Genomic DNA, 22,985 nt, shown 5'->3' with positions numbered 1-22,985 from the left:
AGGCTGGAGTGCAGCGGTGCAATCCTCGGCTCACTGCAGCCTATGCCTCCTGAGTTCAAGCAAGTCTTGTGCCTCAGCCTCCCAAGTAGCTGTGATTATAGGCATAGAAACTCAGCGTTCTTAAACTGAATATAACCAGTCCTACCTTTTCATCTTCACTTATTTAGTCATCTAGCTAATATTTATGCAGGTTTTCCCTCCTGTGAACATTGGAACATACAACTGAAAACAGAAGTAAGCAACAAAATAAGAGAATTAAGATGTAAGACTTTAGCCTTCCTTATAGATCTTTGCTTACTTAACTGTTTGGATAGAATTTCCTTTTGCTATTTTTTCCTCAGAAAATTTGTCTGGTGTTTAATTTCAAAATAGAAATGCTTTATTAGATTTATTCAGAAACTGTACAGAAGGGAAAAATCATGTTTAGATCATGGTGAATATTACAGCTGGTCACTCTTTATACAGCTTGAAATTGGGGATTGGTAAGTATACAGTTGTAGACTTACAATTGTACTTGATAGCTTTGTATCAAGTACAAAGCTTGTACTTGATTGCTTACTTAATAATTAATGTGCTGCAGCATAAGATATCCTCTTAAATGGAAGATTAAATTACCCAGTGGATTTTAATGTTTCTTCTAAACTTCTGCTTGAGTGTGAAACCTAATGCTATCAATATTAAAACTATTGATATTAATCAACTTCTGTCCCTAAGCAAGAAAGGAAAACTAACTGGAAATAAGTTGAAGGAATATCAAGAGTTACCTTAAATATAAAATACTTAAGTTGTTAATATCCTTGATAGGGTCTTGGAAACTGCAACTGTAAGTGAAAGGACATATAACAAAACCAATTTTACCATAGGCTAACTGATATAAACAAGAGTTAAGTTTCTATGGCATCTTTCTGGTCACAGAAACATCACTGAACCTCTAAATAAAGACACAAAGCACTTCGAATATTAAACATTGAAATAAATGTGGGCTATACTTACATTTAAGAAAGATTACAAAGAACAAGAAACATAATTACTTACCCAGTTTTTGGTGAATCAGTGAGTGACACCACTCGTAGTGGTGCTGGGTAAAATCAAGCGATAAATGTTTGCAAAGCAAAAATGATCTAAGGAGCACCTCCTACCACCATACAATTCAAAAACAATCACAAATCTGGCAGGCTCACTGGGCACTTTCATACTGCATAATTTATTGCTGTGCATTTGTATGATTATTGTAGACTTCACGAATGTTTATTTTATAATTTATTCTTTTTGCAATCTACTTATTCCAGCTCAGGGTCACCAGTGGCCAAAGCCTATCCCTCCAGCTCAGGGTACAAGGCTGAAACTATTCCTGGCCTGGATGCCATTCCATTGCAGGGCACACTCACACACACATACCAGCACTCGCTCAGACTGGAACAATTTAGACAATCTAATGTACACGTCTTTAGGATCTATAAGTAAACTGGCATACCCAGAAAAAAAAACCCATGTGGACATGGGGAAAATATGCAGACTCCACACAGGTAGTGACTGCAGCCAGGAATCAGTTGTTTTTCTCATCAACATTACAACAAAATGACATTATTCGAGGACCTGCTGTCCTTTAAAGGAGATAGGCATTTGAATGGCATAAGAACCAGAGTCTGGGGTCCTGTGTACACCTCTCTGGAAAGCTGAATGAGACTTGCAATACACTTAATCTCTTTATGCCCAGATGTAGTCATTTATAAAATAGAGGTGTATTAGTTAGAGTTCTCCAGATAAACAGAACCAATAGGGTATGTGTGGAGGTTAGGGAGGGAAGGATGGGGAGGGGAGGTAGGAGTGGAGGTAGTAGAGAGAGAGAGAATTATTATTGGAAATTGAGAAGTTCCAAAAGCCACAGTGCATAAGCTGGAGACCCAAGAGCTAATGGTGTAGTTCCAGTCTGAGTCCAAAGGCCTAAGAACCAGGAGAGCAGTGGTGTAAGTTCCAGCCCAGAAGCTGGAACCTTCATATTCAGCAGGCTTAAGATCTAAGAAGAGCTGATTTTTTAGTTCAAGTCCAACTGAAGTACCAACTCAAAATCAGGCAGAAGTTCCTTAGCCTTTTTGTTCTATTCAGGTCTTAAGCTGATTGGATGAGACCTACCCACATTAGGGAGGGCAATCTGCTTTAGTCAGATTACCAATTAAAATGTTAATCTCATCTAGAAACACCCACACAGGTACTCCCAGAATAACATGTTTTCGCGTTTTTTGGTTTGTTTGTTTTTGAGACAGGGTCCCATTCCATTGCCCAGGCTAGAGTATAGTGGCATGGTCTCTGCTCACTGCAGCCTCCACCTCTTGGTTTCAAGCAGTCCTCCCACCTCAGCCTCTCTAGTAGCTGAGACCACAGGTGTGTGCTACCACACCTGGCTAATTTTTGTATTTTTTATAGAAATGGGATTTTGCCATGTTGCCCAGATGGTCTCCAACTCCTGGGCTCAAGCAATCTGCCTGCCTCTGCCTCCTAGAATGCTGGGATTATAGGCATGAGCCACCGTGCTCCGCCCCAGAATAATGTTTGACCAAATGTCTGGGCACCCCATGGCCCAGTCAAGTTGACACATAAATTTAATCATCAAAAGAGGGAACACCTTACGTCCATATATAGCTTTCAGGATTTATGGAAGACTGGAACCTATTTGTGACTAAAACGTGCCAGTTGAGAAGCTCTGCATTAGATATAATGGTTTACTTGCACCAATGGATAAAGTGAAATGGCTGCTTATATACCCCTGGACTTTCTTCCGCTACCCCCAGACATAAAGACATGACAGAACTAGGAATGAGTAAAAGTTGTCAATTCATACATGAAGCTTTGCCCCACTGATGAATTAAACCATTGGGTAATCATTTTTTGCTTTCCCAGAAACCAAATCTGATTTTAAAAAAATAAAAATAATTATAAAGACATTCAAGGTAATGAAGGACCCTGATAGGAAAATGAATATATAAGAAATGAGAAAATTGGGAAAGAGGGAAAAGCTATAAAAGCAAGTGTACCTTTGAAGATGTAGTATAGCCAAGGATGCATTACGACTTTCCTGAGCCCTTTCTCCATAAAATGTGTTTTTTGGTTAACAGTAGGAAGTAATAGGGAGGGGTGGGGCATGGTGGCTTATGCCTGTAATCCCAGCACTTTGGGAAGCCAAGACGGATGGATCACTTGAGGTCAGGAGTTCAAGACCAGCCTGGCCAACATGGTGAAACCCCATCTCTACTAAAACTACAAAAGTTAGCCAGGCATGGTGGTGTGCGGCTGTAATTTGAGCTATTTGGGAGGCTGAGGCAGGAGAATCACTTGAACCCGGGAGACGGGGGTTGCAGTGACCCAAGATCATGCCACTGCACTCCATCCTGAGCGACAGAGCGAGACTCCATCTTGGGGGAGGAAAAAAAAAGAAAGTAATAGGCAGGCAAATCAGAATTTGTGTGGGAGTACCCCCTAGTTCTGGCTCTAGTCAGTATACTCACCTATCAGGCTATTTTGAGAGTGAAAGCTCCTGCTTTGGGCTAGTTTCCATTCAGAACGGTTTTTGATAGGTATGAACTCGTCTAAGCACAAGTATACTTCTGTGTAAGTAGCATAGCTCCTCTACTTGGCTTCATAGCATTGGACATTAATAGAGAAAATGAAAAAGGAGGGTATGGTACCTGCCTTGAATAGCATTTGATTTTTAATCCTACATTTATCAGAGCCCCAGTTTTTAAAATGTTTAGTAGCCGGATGTGCTACTGTTTGCCAGACTTAGAAGTTGGTACCTGTATGAATGAAAAGGTGTGACTGAGTCACATAAACTGGTATTCAGCTAGCCAGTCATGAGTTTATTCCATATTCAAGGGAAAACCAAGGACTGTTTTTCCTCTTTATACTTTGAAGATGATGGCATTTAAAATTCAAGTAATGGGGGCTGGGTGTGGTGGCCCACATGTGAAATCCTAGTGCTTTGGGAGGCCAAGGCAGGAGGATTGCTTGGAAGGAGGAGTTCAAGACCAGCCTTGGCAACATAGTGAGATCCCATCTCTACAAAAAATAAAAAATAAAAATTAGCCGGGCGTGGTGGTGTTCACCTGTGGTCCTAGCTACTCAGGAGGTTGTGGTGACAGGATCGCTCGAGCCCAGAAGTTCAAGGCTGCAGTGAGCTGTGATGGCAGCACTGCACTGAAGCCTGAATGAGCGAGTGAGACCATCTCTTAAAAAAGAAAAAAAAAGTCAAGTAATTGCTGTAAATATCATTTTAATTTGACGTTTAGTTAGTATTGTAACGTCAGCTAAATAGTATGCTAAGTATGTGTGCATTTATTTGTTACCTTCATATTCAGAATGCAGCACTGACTCTTTAGTAAGAATTAACAACTAACTTTGTTGAAAACAATGAATTGTAGTATTAGATGAAATCATTTGCTTTAAGCATAGTTATCACCGCACCATTTAACAGGTAAATCCCTTATCTGATAATGGCTAGAAATGTTTGAAAGACCACAAAAAGTGGGGAAAAACATGATTTAGTGAAAAGAATGTAGGCTTTAGAGTCAGAGTTTGGATCAAATATCTGCTGTGTACTATACCACCAGTAAGGCTATGGTACTTACCTGAATCTTCCTGAACTATAGTTTCTTCATCTGTAATATGAAGACAGTAATACTTCTGGAGTTTCTTTTAGAAGATTCATGGAGTAATACATGTAGAGCATCAAGCATAATATGGTATATGGAAGACAAAATTTGGCTATTATATGTCTTATAATTATTTAAATATGCCCAACCTGTGTATAAAAATGATTTAGATGGCTTACAATAAGATATACTTTTATAAGTAGAACAATTATGCCCCCTGCAGTCCTAAATGAAGGCAAAGTGCTTTTTTTTTTAATCTAGTGCACATTAATACCAACTATGTGCAGGAACCCAGGTACTAGAAATTCAAGAAAAAGACATAGTCCCTGCCCTCAAAGCTCTTGTAATTTTTAGAAATTGGACTTAGAACTGCTTTGATGACAACATAATATAGTGGTTAAGAGCACCTACACTGAAACTATACTTCCTGGGTAGGAACTCAGCCTCTTCACTTAATATTCATGTGACCACAGGGAAGTTAACCTCTTTCTGCTCTGCTTTTCTTATCCAGGAAATGGAGATAATACTATTACCTCCCTCATATGGTTCTATTGAAACTTAAATGAGCTAAAATTTGTAAAGCATTTAGAATAATGTCTGCCACATGGTAGGCACTATATGAGCATTAAATGAAAATTATGATACACGATACCAAGCTTTTGCAGCTTCTGAGTAGGTTTCAGAGTACATCTTTTGATCTTTTGCTGAATTTAGTCTCCCACTTTCCTGAACTGGGCTAAAATGATACTGTTTGCTTTACTTATACTGCCTTATATGCCTAAGGAAACTAGGGCTCAGCCAGTGTCATTTCACCAGTTCTAAATAATAAAGTATCTATTTTTTGGAATTTTACATCTAATTCAAGTCCACATGTACTGTAATATGTTAATAAATGTCACTGTTTGATGCAACCTTTTTCTGCATTAATCTGCTACAAGGAGTTTGAAGATTTGTGTTGTGCCCCCACCTAATCAAAACCAGTTGATTTCCCATTATGGCTGCATATACTCTGTATTGAAATAGGAGTTCACATAAGCAGAGTAATATAAGCAAAGTTCCTTTTTACTCATAAGAAGAAATCCAAGTTTAATATTTTACTTTAACTTGAGTTTTGATGTGATACTGAATTTTACTACTGATTTATTTGCATATGTTAAACTATCCTTGGCTGATGTTGAGAGGATGATTATATTTTAAAACAGACTAAAATAATGTATGTACCCCCAAAAAATTTTTGAAAAACGAACTTGAAACCTTTGCCACTCTCACAGTTTTGATACACCTTTTATCCCAGTGCTCAAATTTTGTGTTCAAAATAGCAATGATTTCTTTAAAAAATTAGTGTCTGATCACAATCTGTTTGGGAATATCTGTTTCCTGAAAAAAACCTGTCTGGTCATAAGAGAAACTTCTTGTGGTAGGTTATTTTAACTTCTCTTCTTCTGAGTATTATATTAGTTATATTCTTGTAACTGTTTTACTTACCAAGTTATTTGGACTATGTTACATCACATTTTTGAATGTTTAACTTTATTGTGCTTCTTGGAAAGCAAAGGACTCTTTTTGAGATGGAGTCTTGCACCTCCGCCTCCCAGGGTCAAGTGATTCTCCTTGCCTGGGCCTCCCAAGTAGCTGGGATTACAGGCACCCGCCACCATGCCCAGCTAATTTTTTTGTACTTTTAGTAGAGACAGGGTTTCAACAATGTTGGTCAGGCTGGTCTCGAACTCCTGACCTTGTGATCTGCCTGCCTTGGCCTCCCAAAGTGCTGGGATTACAGGCATGAGCCACCGCACCCAGCTGAGAAGCAAAGCATTCTTAATGCCTAATGTGTGGTTTATACATTTTGTGTTTCATAATGCAATCAAGATTTAAGTCATAATGCCAGTAAGCCAACTACCAATATCCAAAATTTAAACTCTACAAGGAGTAACTGTAGCAGGTTTCATTTATATAAGAGACTCTTAAAAATAGATACTTAAAAACTAGGTACTTTTTTTTCCACAACTCAATAGGATGACCTTGGGAAGGATGCAAAATGCATAGATTATTTAATTTCTTGTTATAATATGGTAGAAATTGATAAATCAAGATAAGTATTTTCATAGTGATTTAGAATGCTAAATCATGGTAGAGAAACATTCTTAGTGAGCTTTGATTTTAGTTTTGACGCTCATTTATTTCATTCCCTGGCAAGCCACCTGTGTCTATATGTGTCATTTGTATAATAACAGTAGTAATGATAAAAGCCGCCACCTCTGACACCCTGGGTGCCAAGTATGTAATCCTCTAAATTATCATCCACCTCGTGAGGTAGATAGACCCTGATATCTCCAGATTATAAATGCAGAAACTGGGTAGAAACAGTGGCAGACGCCTATAATCCCAGTTACTTGGGAGGCTAAGGTAGCAGAATCGCTTGGCTGGGAGGCCAAGGTTGCAGTGAGCCGAGATCTCACCACTGCACTCCAGCCTTGGTGACAGAGTAAGACTGTCTCAAAAAACTAAAAAATAAAAGTAAAAAAAATAAATGCAGAAACTGGAGTCTTAGCCCCTGGATCTATAGCCCTCTATTGAAGTGTTATTATACCAGTCATTTACTTGAATTAACTAGTAGTAAGTTAAATTTGGCCTTATTACGCAAAGCAAGATAATGGTAAGAAACTCATTACAGGATGCCCTTACCACCAAACTGGTCTTATGGAAATTGATATACTTTTTTTTTTTTTGAGACCAAGTCTTGCTCTGTCACCCAGGCTGGACTACAGTGGCATGATCTCAGCTCACTGCCACCTCCACCTCCCCTGGTTCAAGCGATTCTCATGCCTCAACTTGCTGAGTAGCTGGGACTACAGGCGTGCGCCACCATGCCCTGCTAATTTTTGTATTTTTAGTAGAGACGGGGTTTCACCATGTTGGCCAGGCTGGTTTCAAACTCCTGAGCTCAAGCAATCCACCCGCCTCGGCTTCCCAAAGTGCTGGGATTACAGGAGTGAGACACTGCATCTGGCTGGAAATTGATACACTTTTAAAAATAAAATGTCAGAGTAAATTTAATAAAAATCTTTGGGCTGGGCGTGGTGGCTCACACCTGTAATCCCAGCACTTTGGAGACCGAGGTGGGTGGATCACGAGGTCAGGAGATGGAGACCATCCTGGCTAACACGGTGAAACACCATCTACCAAAAATACAAAAAATTAGCTGGGCGTGGTGGTGGGCACCTGTAGTCCCAGCTACTCGGGAGGCTGAGGCAGGAGAATGGCGTGAACCTGGGAGGCGGAGCTTGCAGTGAGCCGAGATTGCACCACTGCACTCCAACCTGGGTAACAGAGCGAGACTCCATCTCAAAAAAAAAAAAAAAAAAAAAAAGCCTTTGTTCATTCTATTAGTTGCTGAATTGTTGAGGAGTTTCCCTCCTTGTGTTGAGCAATGCTGTTAGTGGATTCTGGTTATTATTTACTGCTCTACCTCAAGGGGCAAACCATGACCCACAGGATAAATCTGTCCTGCTGCCTGTTTTTGTAAATAAGTTTCATTGGAACATACCCATGCTTATTCCTTTACATATGGCCTACAAGGCCTAACATATTTACTGTCTGGCTCTCTATAGAAAAGATTGCTAATCTCCTGCTCTATCTTATTCAATGTAAGATTTGAAGCAATCTAATGTAATATCTGATCCTAAACATATATGAAACTTTCTTTAGAAATTTCCATTCAACTTATATCCTTTTTTGCCTCAGCTTCATTCCACTCATTTGAGAATATTACTGGTGTCTCGACACCTGGCAGTTATGTGTAACATTGCCCAAGTGGTTGGGTGTGTTTTAGGGTCATTTCTTTCTTCCTGTGGTAAACATTTTTTTCCTATCCCATTAAAAAGATAACAAAGAGGATGCAAGAAAGATTTAATTTACAGAGAAATAAAATTTGGCCATATGTTAGTTTTTTGTTCACCTTCCCTGCCCAGGAGGAGCCAATCATGTATCCAATTAGGTGGTTATCTGATCCCTTTGAAAATAATGTCTGTCCGTTCCCTCTGTTGAGGCAAGTGAGAGCAAGGGCCTCTTGACGCACTCAAGTTTCACAAGCCTTGGGATCTTGAGGCTGCCCTTTACTTAGGGTTCATAATTGATAGTGAGAACGTTTTCCAATATCACACACATGAATATAATTATGTGAGAGTAACTTTTGTAGAATTACAAAAGAGTACCCTGAGACTAATTATGCAGTGTTAAGTTTTTGCTCTGATACTGCTTCCAAAAGAGATTTGGGTTCAGAAAATGTTATGAATTTTTTTTTTTAATTTTTCCTGGGTGCTCACTACACTACAAAACAGAAATCAAGCATCAACTTGTTTTTGTTACTTGGCAGGAAGTACCACCATGACGTGGCATTTTGCTTGTACTGTCTGTGTCAATTCAATAGTAAACTTAATCTTACAACAGGCGTTAACTTAATAACAATTTGTATTCCTAGTTGATGTTTAAATGGTAAATTGGGCTAAGTTGGTAAATATATTACATGTATCTGAAATAGTTAGGAAAATAGGAATGAATGTTATTGTAGGTTGCACATGTATAGTAAACCTAGTGGTACCAAAACTCAGTTGATGTAAATCCAGCAAGTTTTAGTTAATAAAAATACTTTAAAAAAAAAAAAGCCAAGAAATGTATCTGTTTGTTCTTGGTGGAAATACTCTGCGGAATATGCAGGCTTTACTTGGGAGAAAGGTAGTATTCTATTTAAAGAGAAATGGAATTTCTAAAAGATAATACACATCACCAAAATGATGAATGAGCTTTTGAATTTTTTATCAGTAAAAACTGAGACATTCTTTCCTACTTTGGTTTGTACTATTAGCAGCAAAGATATTTCCAAAAGGCTATCAAAATTCATGTTTATGTCCAAAAAAAGATTGTTTAGCTATAATAGCATAGTACTTCTCACAAGCATCCAATCTTATTGTTCCTAAATCTAGAGTAGATGAGTGGTAGTAAGAGACATTCCAGTGTGGTGGAAAGAATATAAATGCTCTCTGGGTTTTTTTGGTTTTGCTTTGGGTAGATTATTCAAACATTGAGATTGCTTTCTCACTGTACAATTGGGTAATTTGTTTTTTGTAGAATTTTGTAATAGATTAAGATAACGCATGTAAAGTAGCAGGTATATTGCTTGGCACGTTGCTTTTACTTGCCAGCTACGTAGCTCATCATCATTTAAATTAATCGTTTAGAGTGATTGTTTCATGAGTAGTTGTGTTCTTTTCACTCAGTGTTTTCTGATGGTTCTCTTCCTGTGTTACAGTAGTGGACAGGGTGTGCGTGTGTTTGCATTTTAATGCTATAACTATGATATTATCAAAATTAAATGAAAATAAACTTTTGGGGGTGTTTTGATGCAGACAGCTTTATTAAACCGCCTGGAGCGAATTTTCGAAGCATGTTTTCCTTCCATACTTGTCCCTGATGCTGAAGAGGAAGTTACTTCCCTGAAGCACTTGCTGGAAACAAGCACTTTGCCAATGAAAACGAGAGAGGCCTTACCTGAAAGTGGGTAAGTAGGAGACTGTTTTTAGATAGCATGTGTTTTTGTTATTTTTAGCAGTTCTAATTTATAAGTTTATCTTAAAACATTAAGGTTCAGGCCGGGCGCAGTGGATCACCTGAGGTCAGGAGTTTGAGACCAGCCTAACCAACATGGTGAAACCCTGTCTCTACTAAAAATACAAAAAATTAGTAGGGTGTGGTGGAGCATGCCTGTAATCCCAGCTACTTGGGATTGAGGTTGAGGCACAAGAATCGCTTGAACCCAGAAGACGGAGGTTGCAGTGAGCCAAGATCACTGCACTCCAGCCTCAGTGACAGAGCAAGACTCTATCTCCAAAAAAAAAAAAAAATTAAGGCTCAAAAACATTGTGTCAAAACCTAAACTCCCTGCGTCTTTACTTTTGAGCTATTTCTTTTTATATTTCTAAATCAATAATCAGTTGATGTTATATATTATTTTTTGACTTCTTAGAACGAAAACTGAAAATTTAGATCTTACCTCTGCTATTCTCCTCCCCTCATCTTCCCCATACATCAGTTTTTGGTTAATTTCTTATTTGGCATTTTCATTATTATAATCACATATGTATTGTTGACTCTTAAGCCACTGTTTTCTTTATAGTACAACTTCTTCCTGGACTTCTCTTTTTCATTAATGTTTCCCTACCCTTTAAGAGCTTGTTCATACACTTGTGATCCAACACCTTATCATTCTGCTCCCATCTAGAATGGTTTCAGTCTGGGCTTACACATACATTGTCTTGGGACTTCCCTTCACTTAGGTCCCATTTTGGTGGAGCACATCCTCCAATAGCCTTCTGAGAAAAAAGATAGATGGTAGGTAAATTTTTATTCTACTCTCACATTAAATTTATAGTTTAAGATCTCTTTGTTGCTGATGTTCTGAAATTTCACAGTGAAATACCTTTTTTTCTTTGAGACAGTCTCGCTCTGTTGCCCAGGCTGGAGTGATCTCAGCTCACTGCAGCCTCTGCCTCCTGGGTTCAAGCAGTTCTCCTGCCTCAGCCTCCCGAGTAGCTGGGATTACAGGCACCCACCACCATGCCTGGCTAAGTTTTTGTATTTTTTAGTAGAGATGGGGTTTCACCATGTTGGCCAGGCTGGTCTAGAACTCCTTACCTCAGGTAATCCACCCGCCTCGGCCTCCCAAATTGCTGGGATTATAGGCGTGAGCCACCGCACCCGGCCTTAGTTGTTTTTCTAGTGACTGTAAGTATTGGCTCTTGATTTCATTCAAACAGTTATACACTTAACGTCGGACCCAAGAGTAATTGGAATGTGTATTATGTCACAGCCATATTATAAGTAGAACTCATGGTGAAAGTTACTGAGTAACCTATTGTTGATGGCTTCATCATGGCCTTTGCAGGGAATTGCTAGATGTGTGGACTGAGCTACAGGATATCCATGATGCACATGGCTTGAGATACCAGTGGGGCGGCTCCCATAGCAACAAGAAGCTTTTGTGCTCCTTGGGAATAGACACCCGAAACATTGTGAGTTTGTTAGTACCTTGAAAAATCTTTTAATCAACCTGTGGATGTTTTAAAATTCTGTTATACTTTTGTTTAAGCTGTGGTAAGCTAGTTCCTCAGAAAATAAATATTTGGTTTAAATGTTCCTTTATATTGAATGTGCTGACTTTTAAACATCAATCTACCTAAATTTTTCTCTAATCAATACTTATTTTTAGAAAAAATTGTTTTAGTAGTTTTTCTTAAATATAAAATGAAGGAATTGGACTGGGAGGTAAATTAACCCATATGGGCAATTTTTAAGTTTCATCAATTTATCGTTCCCAATATATGTAATAAAACATCTCAAGCATATTTGGAAACTATTTCATTGTATGATAGATTATTCTCTAAATATATGTTCTTTCTGTCTAACGTGTGTGTAGCTTTTCACGGGCAATAAGAAGCAGCCTGTTATAGTGCCCATGTATGCAGCAGGATTGGTAAGTACAAAAATCTCTCTGCATGTATTTATCATTACTGCATTTATTCTGTAAAATCATCTTAAAATACACTTCTATGTCATGCTATATAAGACATTTAGTGTTAGAATCTGAAGGGTATAAATAGATCTTTTTTGATCTCATAAATCCCATCAATTATTGATCGCAGGACTGTTAAAGTATTTCATTAATTACAGATACTGTTTTTAGATTGAAAATTTTTATCTTAGTAATATTAGCATATATAACTGTAAAATGCACCTTTGGAGGATTCTTTTCTTTTCTAAACTTGCTTTAAAGAAAAAGAAGCTGAAGTATCAGAAGGCCTAAAAATATCATTTGTTTTAATCCAGTTATTAATTTTAAATGCAATATTGAGGCTATAGATGTACATAAAAGCTTAGAAACACCAAATTATAATGAAATGAAAATGAGCCAGGACTCACAATGGGTTCTTAGTTTTTCCGTTAATGTTTTAAATGTGTTGAATTTTGTTTTTTCAGATATGCCAGGTAGTCCCAGAAAACAGACATTTTCATTCTGTTCCTTCTCAAGACTCAGTCACATTTTAGAGTTTGATGTTTGTGTTTTTTGTTGTGTATTTTTATCAATGAATAAAAATGCCCCATCAAACTAAAAACATTAACTGTTAAATTGGAAATAAGGAAAAAAAATGGAGGAATCTTTGGTATAGAATTTATACAACCCATTATGTGCATGTGACAGTTAATTTGCTGTGGAACTTGACCTTTAAATCTACAAACTTTCTCCATGAATAAGCACTAATTATTGATTTTGAATTGGAACATTTTGATTTGTTTTGTGGAATTTTCTAGAGTTTTGGTTTTTTTTTAATATGTTTACTCCTTTGTAAATGGTTATCATGTACTTTAAAAACCTTTTGATGATCCCCACATTGTTTTCTGTTGTAGGTAAATATAATGCTGGACATTTCTTTAACTTTTTGGTTATTTGGATTTCTCTTTTTCTCAAGGAGTAGCAATCCAGAGGTTGTTGATGTTATGGAACTAGGAATTTAATTTGTAGGCACTTTCATTCAGCATATTAGGGGCAGTGACCTACTTAATGCTTGTGCATAGCCTCAGCCCATTAGCCAGTTCTGTGAGGTTTGTGAGAAGTTAGAGGCTAAAGCTCATGCTTTATTTTTCAACCTTTATTAGTAGTATTTTTACTATTTCTATGGACTTTTTTTCCACTTCTTTCCTCCCTGCCCACTTTTTTTCCAGTTTATTTTCACATCTGTCAGCTCATACCTATGGCTACTATTTCTATAAGCTTTAATTCCAAAGATTATTTAATGAATATAAATGTATCTCCCCTCCTCCATCTTTGTGATATCTTTCATTTAGAAACTTTTTTTAATATCAAGTTTTAATTATAGCTAAATTTACCCATGGTGCCTTACACATATGAGATATTCAATAATCTTTTGATCTCACCTGGAGAAATAGTACCTGAAGTGATCATTTAAGCCACTGGTTCTCAAACTTTAATGTATATCAGAATCACTTGGAAGACTTGTTAAAACACAAATTGCTGAGCACCCCCCCCCACCCCCCTGTTTCTTTTTCAGTATTTCTGAGGTAGGCTGGAGAATTTGCGCATCTGACAAGTTCCAAGGTGACACAGAAGCTGCTGATTGGGGATCACAATTTGAGAACCACTGCTTAAAGTGATCGTTCAAATTAAAAAACTTGGCTGAGACTAGTAATTGTTTGCCAAATGTATCGTCTCTGTATAAGGGCACACTAGAGGGCCTGTATAATACATATGGTATTGAGTTAGACCATGAACTTACTTCATTTTTCTAGCTGCTTGGTTAAAGGCTTTCAGATGTGCTACTGTTAAGAATTGATTCTGCAAACTGTTTTTGTTAGTTTACACCTATTTTACTGGGGAAGGGAGGAGGCATGGATTCTCCTGAAAATTTTAGAAATTTACAGATTCTAACATTAAAGACTTAGCAGCTTTGAGTTTTTTGTTTGTTTGTTTGTTTGTTTTTGTTTTTTTTTGTGTTTTTGTTTTGGCCCAGTTAAGGATGACTTTGTCTAGGATATAACCTTTGAAAAACATTCAAAAGCTTTTCAGATATTGTTTTAAAACATGTAACAGTTTGACTTTTTTCAGGCCTAGATTATGGCCCATTTTGAGTTTGGTAGAATGTTGAAAAATACTGATTTTTTTCCTCTTTATTTCTATAGCCATACTGAACATCTATCTTTCTTACTCAAAAAGCATATTAGGCTGGGCGCGGTGGCTCACGCCTGTAATCCTAGCACTTTGGGAGGCCAAGATGGGTGGATCACCTGAGGTCAGGAGTTCGAGACCAGCCTGGCCAACGTGGAGAAACCCCATCTCTACTAAAAAAATACAAAAAATTAGCCAGGCATGGTGGTGGACACCTGTAATCTTAGCTACTTGGGAGGCTGAGGCAGGGAGAATCACTTGAACCTGGGGGGTAGAGGTTGCAGTGAGCTGAGATCACACCATTGCACTCCATCCTGGGCAACAAGAGCAAAACTCCGTCTCCAAAAAAAAAAAAAAAAAAAAAAAAGGTGTATTAGATTTGTAACAAACCCTGTGGAACCTGTAAGATGTTTTTCCTCTCTAAAAAGGCTGTATATCTGCTTTGCCTGTCCAAGGAACTAAGTACTAAGTCTCCAGTGCTGTCATAGAGATAAGGATCAAACATGAAGTTTACACTGAAGGATATAGATGTCACATTATATGGTGTGTTTTAGTATCAGCTCTCACTTCTCACCATGGGGTAATGTGTACAAAGGGTGCCCTTTCTTAAAATTTTAGTGTCATTAGTGTTGGATTTTTAGAGGTTAGATGTGACATATTGTTGTCTCCCCCCACCCATCCCAAGTTGGTTGCTTATGCTTTCATGTGACAGTAATAACTCTGTACTTTAAAACGTCTGATTTAAAATATAGTCTTGCTTTAAAAACTTTTGATTTTAAAGGTATTACTGTGAAATGGTTCTCATTATAGTGCTATAGGATTTTCAGTAAATAAAATTTAAGAATAGCTGGGTGTGGTGGCATGAGCTTTGAGGCAAGAGGATCCCTTAAGCCAGGGAGTTTGAGGGCAGCCTGGGCAACATCATGCGACCTTGTCTCTTAAAAATGTCTCTTTTAAAAAAAAAAAAAAAAAAAAAAAAGACCAGTTCCTTTTTGTCTTCAGTACTTTCCAAGTGACCTGTTTTTTACTTTCTTCTTTCTGATAGATTAACTTAAGTTTATGGTCTGTGCCCCCCATCCCCATTAAAGGCTAATATTCCTTTTTCAGGGTATGTTAGAGCCCACCAAGGAACCATTGAAACCTCTTTCTGCTGCAGAAAAAATAGCTTCCATCGGTCAGACAGCCACCATGTCACCAGATATGAACACATGTACATCTGATCAGTTCCAGGTAAAAATATCTGTATGTGTATAAATATGTTTATGCATGTATATACACATATATCCACACATACTGCCTTTTTCCTTCATTTATGACTTAAGTTTTAAAAATATTTGTAAAGCTTGATTTAATGATGGACATGATTTTGATCAACATCCCTTGGAATACAATGAACAAATTGTCTTTAATTTTCAAAAACAGAAAAGCACAATTTGAGAATTGTGCTTTGAGAAAAGCACAATTATGGGTAAGTTCTTAAACCTATCCAGGCCTTAGTCTCTTTATCTATAAATTGAAGGGTTTAAAACAGGTATCTCTAAAGTCCCTACAGTTTGAATATTGTGTGATCATAATTACTGACACAAATCTGATAAGTGCTGGATTTTCAAAAAAAAGAAAAAAGGAAACACTGTATTTATACCAACTCTATAAGTCTGCAATTGTATGTGTATTTTTTCTGGAATCCTGTGAAATTTTATAAAGCAGTAAAGGTTAGATATGTCCATTGCCTTAAACTTGTTTTTAGAGTTTAAGCAAAATGGTTATTTAACTCGAAAATGATTTGACCTTTAACAAAACAATCTATGGATTAGGAAAATAGAAAAACTCTTTTTTTTTTTTTTTTTTTTTTTTTGAGATGGAGTCTTGCTCTGTCTCCCAGGCTGGAGTGCAGTGGTATGATCTCGGTTCACTATAACCTCTGCCTCCTGGGTTCAAGCAATTCTCCTGCCTCAGCCTCCCGAGTAGCTGGGACTACAGGTGTGTGCCAACATGCCCGGCTAATTTTTGTGTTTTTAGTAGAGATGGGGTTTCACCATGTTGGCCAGGCTGGTATCGAACTTATGACAGGTGATCCACCCACCTTGGCTTCCCAAAGTGCTGGGATTACAGGTGTGAGCCATCACACCCAGCCAGAAAACGGTCTTGCCTTTCTTATCGTTTACCTCCTTGGCACACTTAAGCACAAATTTTTTTTCAGACTAATATGTTAATATAAAGTCTTCTCTCACTTTTTGTCCAGGTAAAATGGGCCATTTGGGCTTGCTTACTCTTTCCATATGAAGTTACAAACTGACTCAGTGCTGGTTAAATATTGTATTTTTAGAAGATTAGTATTTTTAAGTGAACATTACCATTTCTAAAACATATTCTTGCCATGTTTTGTCATTTCTTAACCTTAGATGTCATCTTTAATTGTATCTAACACGAAAAGTGTATGCTTAGCCTTTCCCAAAATGTGTTCCCATTGAACATTAATCCCCAGAGATGGCCCACTAAAGGGTTCCAGGGTAAAGTAAGTTTGGGAAATACTTCATATCATACCCCCATAACCACCCTTAGAGATCACAACACACATTAAGGACATTGAAGAGTCCTGCAATGCATGGCCTTAATTTTAATTCATTTCTCAAATTTACTTGGCCACAGGACCTTTTTTTGCAGAGATCAGAGGAGAGGGGAGTGGTAACACCTGCAGAACTAGTGTTTTGAAGAACATACTTCAGAAAATGTGTAAAGCATAGGTCCTGCCATTTTAGGTGTGTTTCAAGAAACATCTAATATTACTGCTGTGTACCACTATGTTTTATACTTGGGCATAGCTTAAATGTTACTTTGAAGCCAGCTTATTAGTAGCACTGAATTAGAGGGCCAGAGGACTTTGATGTTTACAATGCCTGGCCTTGATGGATGGGCAGCAGACAAGGTGGCTTGGGCAGAATGTCTCCGTAGGTAGAATCTGATCTTAGTTACTTAAATTTTGTTGCCCTGATACGCCCTCTGGCTACAAACTGCTCTCCCAGGTCTGCCCTGTCTGTGCATATTTCAGAATTACCTTTCCCACGGCACATTTTTATTTCTGCCTCCATCTGCATTCTTATTCCTACAGTGTTAGGTATTAGGAAAGTATTTTGAGTAACTACTTGGTACATTCACTGAAAATGGAGCTGTACTTACTGAGACCATTTATTGCTAGTTTTGCTTGCTTCCTCCTCCATCTAACCACTTCCACCTTACAACCCCATAAACTATTGCTTATTGTATCAGTTAGCTGTTGCCTGTCATTTTTTCCTCTAGCTGATTTGATCTGTGTATTTCATTTCAGTCATAGCTTATCATGTTTCTCATATAATTTCACTATGAACTTGACAAAAAAGTAGTCCAGATGACCTAATGAAAAACATGTTTAGAATTTTGTGCTAAGATGCCTGACCTCCATCACAGAATTGTATGGTCCTGGCTTGACTACATACCTCTGACTCAGGTTAAAATATTTAAGAGAGCAGGCGTGGTGGCTCATGCCTGTAATCTCAGCACTTTGGGAGGCCAAGGCAGGTGGATTGCTTGAGCCCAGGAGTTCGACACCAGCCTAACCAACGTGGCAAAACCCTGCATGATGGCATGAGCCTATAGTCCCAGCCTCTAAGGAGGCTGAGGTGGGAGAATCGCTTGAGCTCAGAAGCTTGAGGCTGCAGTGAGCCGTGTTCACACCAGTGCACTCCAGCCTGGGCAACAGAGTGAAACCCTGCCTCGAAAAAAAAAATTTAACAAACATCTGAAGTACATTTTCTAAAGAGTCTCTTTACAGAAAATTATATGTGTGTGTGTGTGTGTGTACACTTTTTTTTTTGAGGTAGAGTCTTGCTCTGTCACCCAGGCTGGAGTGCAGTGGCATGATTTCAGCTCACTGCAACCTCCACCTCCTGGATTCAAGCAATTCTCCTGGCCTCAGCCTCCCAAGTAGCTGGGACTTCAGGCACACGCCACACCACCAGACTAATTTTCATATTTTTATTAGAGATGGGGTTTCACCATGTTGGCCAGGCTGGTCTCAAACTCCTGACCTCAAGTGATCTGCCCGCCTCAACCTCCCAAAGTGCTGGGATTACAGGCGTGAGACATCGCACCCGGCCTAGAAAATATTTCTTACCACTCTTCTTTGGCATGCTACATACACACACACACGTATGTGTATGTCATACAAATGAAATACACACGTGTATGTGTGTGTGTGTGTGTGTATATATATATATGTAATTTTACTTTTTGGCCATGCAGGAAGTTACATCTTCCTATGCCCTAGCCTTTAGTGCTAGAAGCAACAGTGGCTTTCAAACTTAGCACAAGCACAATTGTATAATTCCCATTATGACTGCATGCTTTTGGGTCTGTCTATTCTATCCCAATTTTGATACCCATTGAGTTTGTTTTTATCTTCCAAATTGGCTTATATTCATCTTATAACTATTGCATCTCTTGTTTAGAAATTTATTAACTTAGTTTAAGGGTGAAACAGTAATTTTACCTTTTTTGGGATTGTGTGTTTGTTTTCTTATTTTTATCTGCTGAATTTCAAGGTCACACCATTGTGTCACTACTGATTTCCCTCTTAGTAAGGTCAATACTTTACACTTTATCCATTGCTGAGTAGGGTCAACACTCTGACTAGCAGTTATCCATCTAGTTACCAGTAGCAACTTCTCTTAGACTGCCTGATGTATTTGTGAATCAATTTTAGAGCTAGAAAAGAAAAAATGATTATGTAGTTCCATGCTCACTTTTTTTTTTTTTTTTGAAACAGAGTTTTGCTCTGTTGCCCAGGCTAGAGTGCAATGGCACAGTCGTCTCCTGGGTTCAAGCGATTCTCCTACCTCAGCCTCCCAAGAAGCTGGGATTGCAGGCACCTGCCACCACACCTGGCTAATTTTTATATTTTTAGTAGAGACCGGGTTTCACCATGTTGGCCAGGCTGGTCTCGAACTCCTGACCTCAAGTGATCCACCCACCTCGGCCTCCTAAAGTGTTGGGATTACAGGTGTGAGCCACCGCGCCTGGCCACCATGCTCACTTTTTACAGCATTGGAAAGGCTAAGTGATTTACCCAAAACCATGTATTAGTGGTACTGCTAGGACTGGAATCCAAGCCTCCTGTCTCCATGTTTTTGTTCTTTTTATTATGACCTTATTTGCCTAGTGCTTTTATCTCTGCAGTAATAATTCATACCTCATTGCTTCAAGTGGTTTTAAAATGCTTCATTCTCAAGCTTTTTCTGAGTTTCCATACTTGTGAACATTAGTTTTAGTCTTTTTTTGCTTCGGAATCCTGTTTTTCACCTTTTTCATTTCCATTAAATGTTGATTCATGTTTATCACCTCATTATGATTTTGGCTGTCTTCAAAATACCATACCCCTATTTGAGCAGCTCAGATTTCAGCAAATCACTGAAATATTTCTAAGCACCCAGGTACTTGACATCATTCAGACAGAATGTGTTCATGGAAGAACTTGCTCCATTTATTCAGAAATTGTCCTAGATTTTGTCCATTCATTCAGTGTTGAATATGACCAAAGGTGTCACTGATCTAGAAGTGGAGTAAGTTGAGTCTGCTAGAATGCTTAGAGATGTTTGTTTCCTTTTATGATCAGCTAAAGAAGATATTTTCTAAATATTTATTAGCTGTGCAGGTAGGTTATAAACTAGGTTTTCAGCAGTTTAACTTTTATCTGAAATAATTATAGATTCATAGGAAGTTGCAAATATAGTACAGAGAAGTCCTTTGTACCCTTCACCAGTTTCCTCCATGGTTATATCTTACATAATATACTATAATGTAAAAGCCAGAAACATGACATTGGTACAGTATGTGTATGTAGTTCTATATCATTATATCACATAGGTAGATTCCTGTAACCACCACCACCAGTCAAGATATAAAACTCTTCTACCACCACCACTATTAAGAATACCCTTAATAGTCACTGCCCCACAACCATCCCTATCCCATCCCTTACACCCACTAACTAATGTTAGTATTTTACTCGGTTTATACCTTGCTCCAGGCTGGACCTGATTTTTGGAGACTAAATACTTAATTTGCCTGTCATTGGTATCTCAGTTATCCAGACAGTCGTATTATAATATCATGGGATTAGACTTTTCAAAAATAACTGATTCATGCTCCTTTTCTATAAAAAACAGCAGGTGACCTTACCTACCCAGAAAAAAATTAATATAAAGTTTTAACAGTGCCTGCCTTACAATAAAATGTAGTGGTAAGTGATGTCCAAAAAAAGACGATAACATTTTGATATAAAAAGTCTAATAACATACAGGTTATTTTACCACCACCCCCAAAAGAAAAGAAAAAAGCAACCAACATTTTTTCACGTAAGAATATTCTTAAAATGAAGTGTGAATGCTCATTTTAAAAATGTGTTTGTACTGCCTACCATCTTAAATTTACCATTTGCTTATTTTATATGTTTGACAGTTATGAAATTTAAACCCCTGGAATAGTGATTTTTTTTTTTAAACAGAGTCTCGCTCTGTTGCCCAGGCTGGAGTGCAATAGTGGCACGATCTTGGCTCACTGCAACCTCCACCTCCCAGGTTCAAGCAGTTCTCCTGCCTCAGCCTCCCAAGTAGCTGGGATTACAGGCGCGTGCCACCATGCCCGGCTAATTTTTTGTATTTTTAGTAGAGAAAGGGTTTCACTGTGTTAGCCAGGATCGTCTCCATCTCCTGACCTCGTGATCTGCTCGCCTTGGATCCCAAAGTGCTGGGATTACAGGTGTGAGGCACTGCACCCTGCCTGAGCATCCCTTGAGTGTATTGTTTTTAAAATTCTATGCTCACTTCAGCAGCACATTATAAAATTTGGCAAGGTAAGAGGAGATTGGCATTGCCCCAGTACAAGGATGACACCCAAAATTAAATTCTGGTATCTAATAAGTAATTTCTAAATCAGAGAAGTTGACTAAAATAGATATTTTAAATCAACACTTTAAAAATGTCTTACTAGCCCGTAATTTTCAAAATTTGGAAAATTGTAAGGAACCAGGCGGACCTTAGACTTTGAATCTTCTTGTTTTATACCATGTTTTAATATTTTAATATTTTTATTGTAATCACACCAGTAGTTTAAATCATGATTTGAGAATAGACTGAAATCTTGACATAGAATCAGTTCATAAATTTGTTTAAAAATGTAAAGATAATTTCATTTCCCAGATACAACTTTTTAAATGTCAATAACCTATACTGTTTGTAAATTTTGCAATTTCAGTTTGTGCTGATATTTGCAGGTAACCTTCTGAAATTGTAAATTAAATTATCCCAATTTTGTCTTAGGTACTTTGTTGCCTAATGGTCTTGCTATAATTTTTTTTTTTTAAGGATTATTTACGTTGCTACAACCTGTACTGATTAATTTTGATTTTTTGGTTTTCAACTCTAGGAGTCTCTACCACCCGTCCAGTTTGACTGGAGTAGCAGTGGCCTTACTAACCCTTTAGATGGTACGTCTCTCCGTAGAGCCTCTAGCACCAGAGCTAGAGTTAAGAAAGCTACAAAGTTCAGACAAACTTCTCTCTGCTGATTTCCCTTTTTGTTTGAACATAACTTATTCTTATCTTTGGAAATTCAGGCTTTCTTTCTGAATAGTAATTGCTCAAGAAACCAGCCGTTATTATTATCAACAGTATTAATGTCCAAATATAGGTAATAGTAGTTAGGTAAAATTTTAGTTTATCTTAAGTCAAAAGTAAGCTTCTTTATTTTTTACAAATATCTAGGTAGTTTAAAAGATATTTTAGCTAGGACCAATTTACCTTGAATTTTTTTCTGTAAGTTTTAATTTATGGAATTTTCTTGGATGCAAAGTCTTGTGGCTAAAGGCTGCTTCAAAGCACAAAGCACAATTATTTAACCAAAAACAATGTGCATAGATCCATGTTTATTGACTCAAAGTAGTTTTTAGATTTAGTATTTTATAGAGCACCTACATGCAAATAGAAAATAAATTTCACGATCCTTTTATAAAGCGTGTCTCCAAATGTTAGTAGGCAGTTCTAAAAATAATTGGTTTCACTTATGGCTTTAAAAGAAAATCCTCAAAAAGGAATAACTTATTTCAGTAACTTATTTCAGTTAAAATAAGTAACACACCAATGCTAGTTTCTAGTGTTGACACCACAAGTGTTAAGTGGATCCCAAGATGTAATTGCTCATACTCCTTGTGCTTAAGTTGTTCGAGCCATTGTCTAAACACCTGTCATTGTCTAAATGGCAATTATTTTGCCGTTGTAAAAAATCACTATCAGCTTGGCCTTATAGTGGGGTCCTAGGATATCTGGAAAGCATCCAATTGAATTAATATAGTGCTGAAGGAAAGCCTGGATGCACTTTTTGCTGTTGTCTGGTGTCTTCAGTCAAATCATCATGCTTTTTATTAACAAACAACTTCTTTAAAAATGTATACAATTTCTGATTACTGTTTCAGAGTTAAAGGGGAACAGTACAGCTTGAGGTTGCACATCAGGGTAGGGTAGTTACGACATTCTTTATTATGTTATTTTATTTTAAACTAAGTTAACACATTGG

General features: G+C 37.7%; 1 protein-coding gene across 6 annotated transcripts in view; it reads left to right on the top strand.

Annotated features, from left to right (window-relative positions):
• AFTPH (aftiphilin) overlaps positions 1-22,985 on the top strand; it is a 66,731-nt gene that overhangs the window by 31,755 nt on the left and 11,991 nt on the right. For 3 of the 6 annotated variants that reach the window (XM_055242926.2, XM_055242924.2, XM_055242925.2), the window contains exons 3-7: positions 10,052-10,203; positions 11,587-11,713; positions 12,118-12,174; positions 15,490-15,612; positions 21,841-21,901. In XM_055242926.2, coding sequence (XP_055098901.1) covers positions 10,052-10,203; positions 11,587-11,713; positions 12,118-12,174; positions 15,490-15,612; positions 21,841-21,901 — 520 coding nt within the window. The remainder of the gene's footprint in view (positions 1-10,051; positions 10,204-11,586; positions 11,714-12,117; positions 12,175-15,489; positions 15,613-21,840; positions 21,902-22,985) is intronic. The other 3 variants (XM_063617895.1, XM_063617896.1, XM_063617897.1) reach the window with 3 other exon arrangements.

The sequence above is a fragment of the Symphalangus syndactylus genome, chromosome 14, assembly GCF_028878055.3.
Source record: "Symphalangus syndactylus isolate Jambi chromosome 14, NHGRI_mSymSyn1-v2.1_pri, whole genome shotgun sequence".
Lineage (NCBI taxonomy): Eukaryota > Metazoa > Chordata > Mammalia > Primates > Hylobatidae > Symphalangus > Symphalangus syndactylus.
Note: the sequence above shows the minus strand (reverse complement) of the source record. Positions and strands in the feature narration are given on the sequence as shown.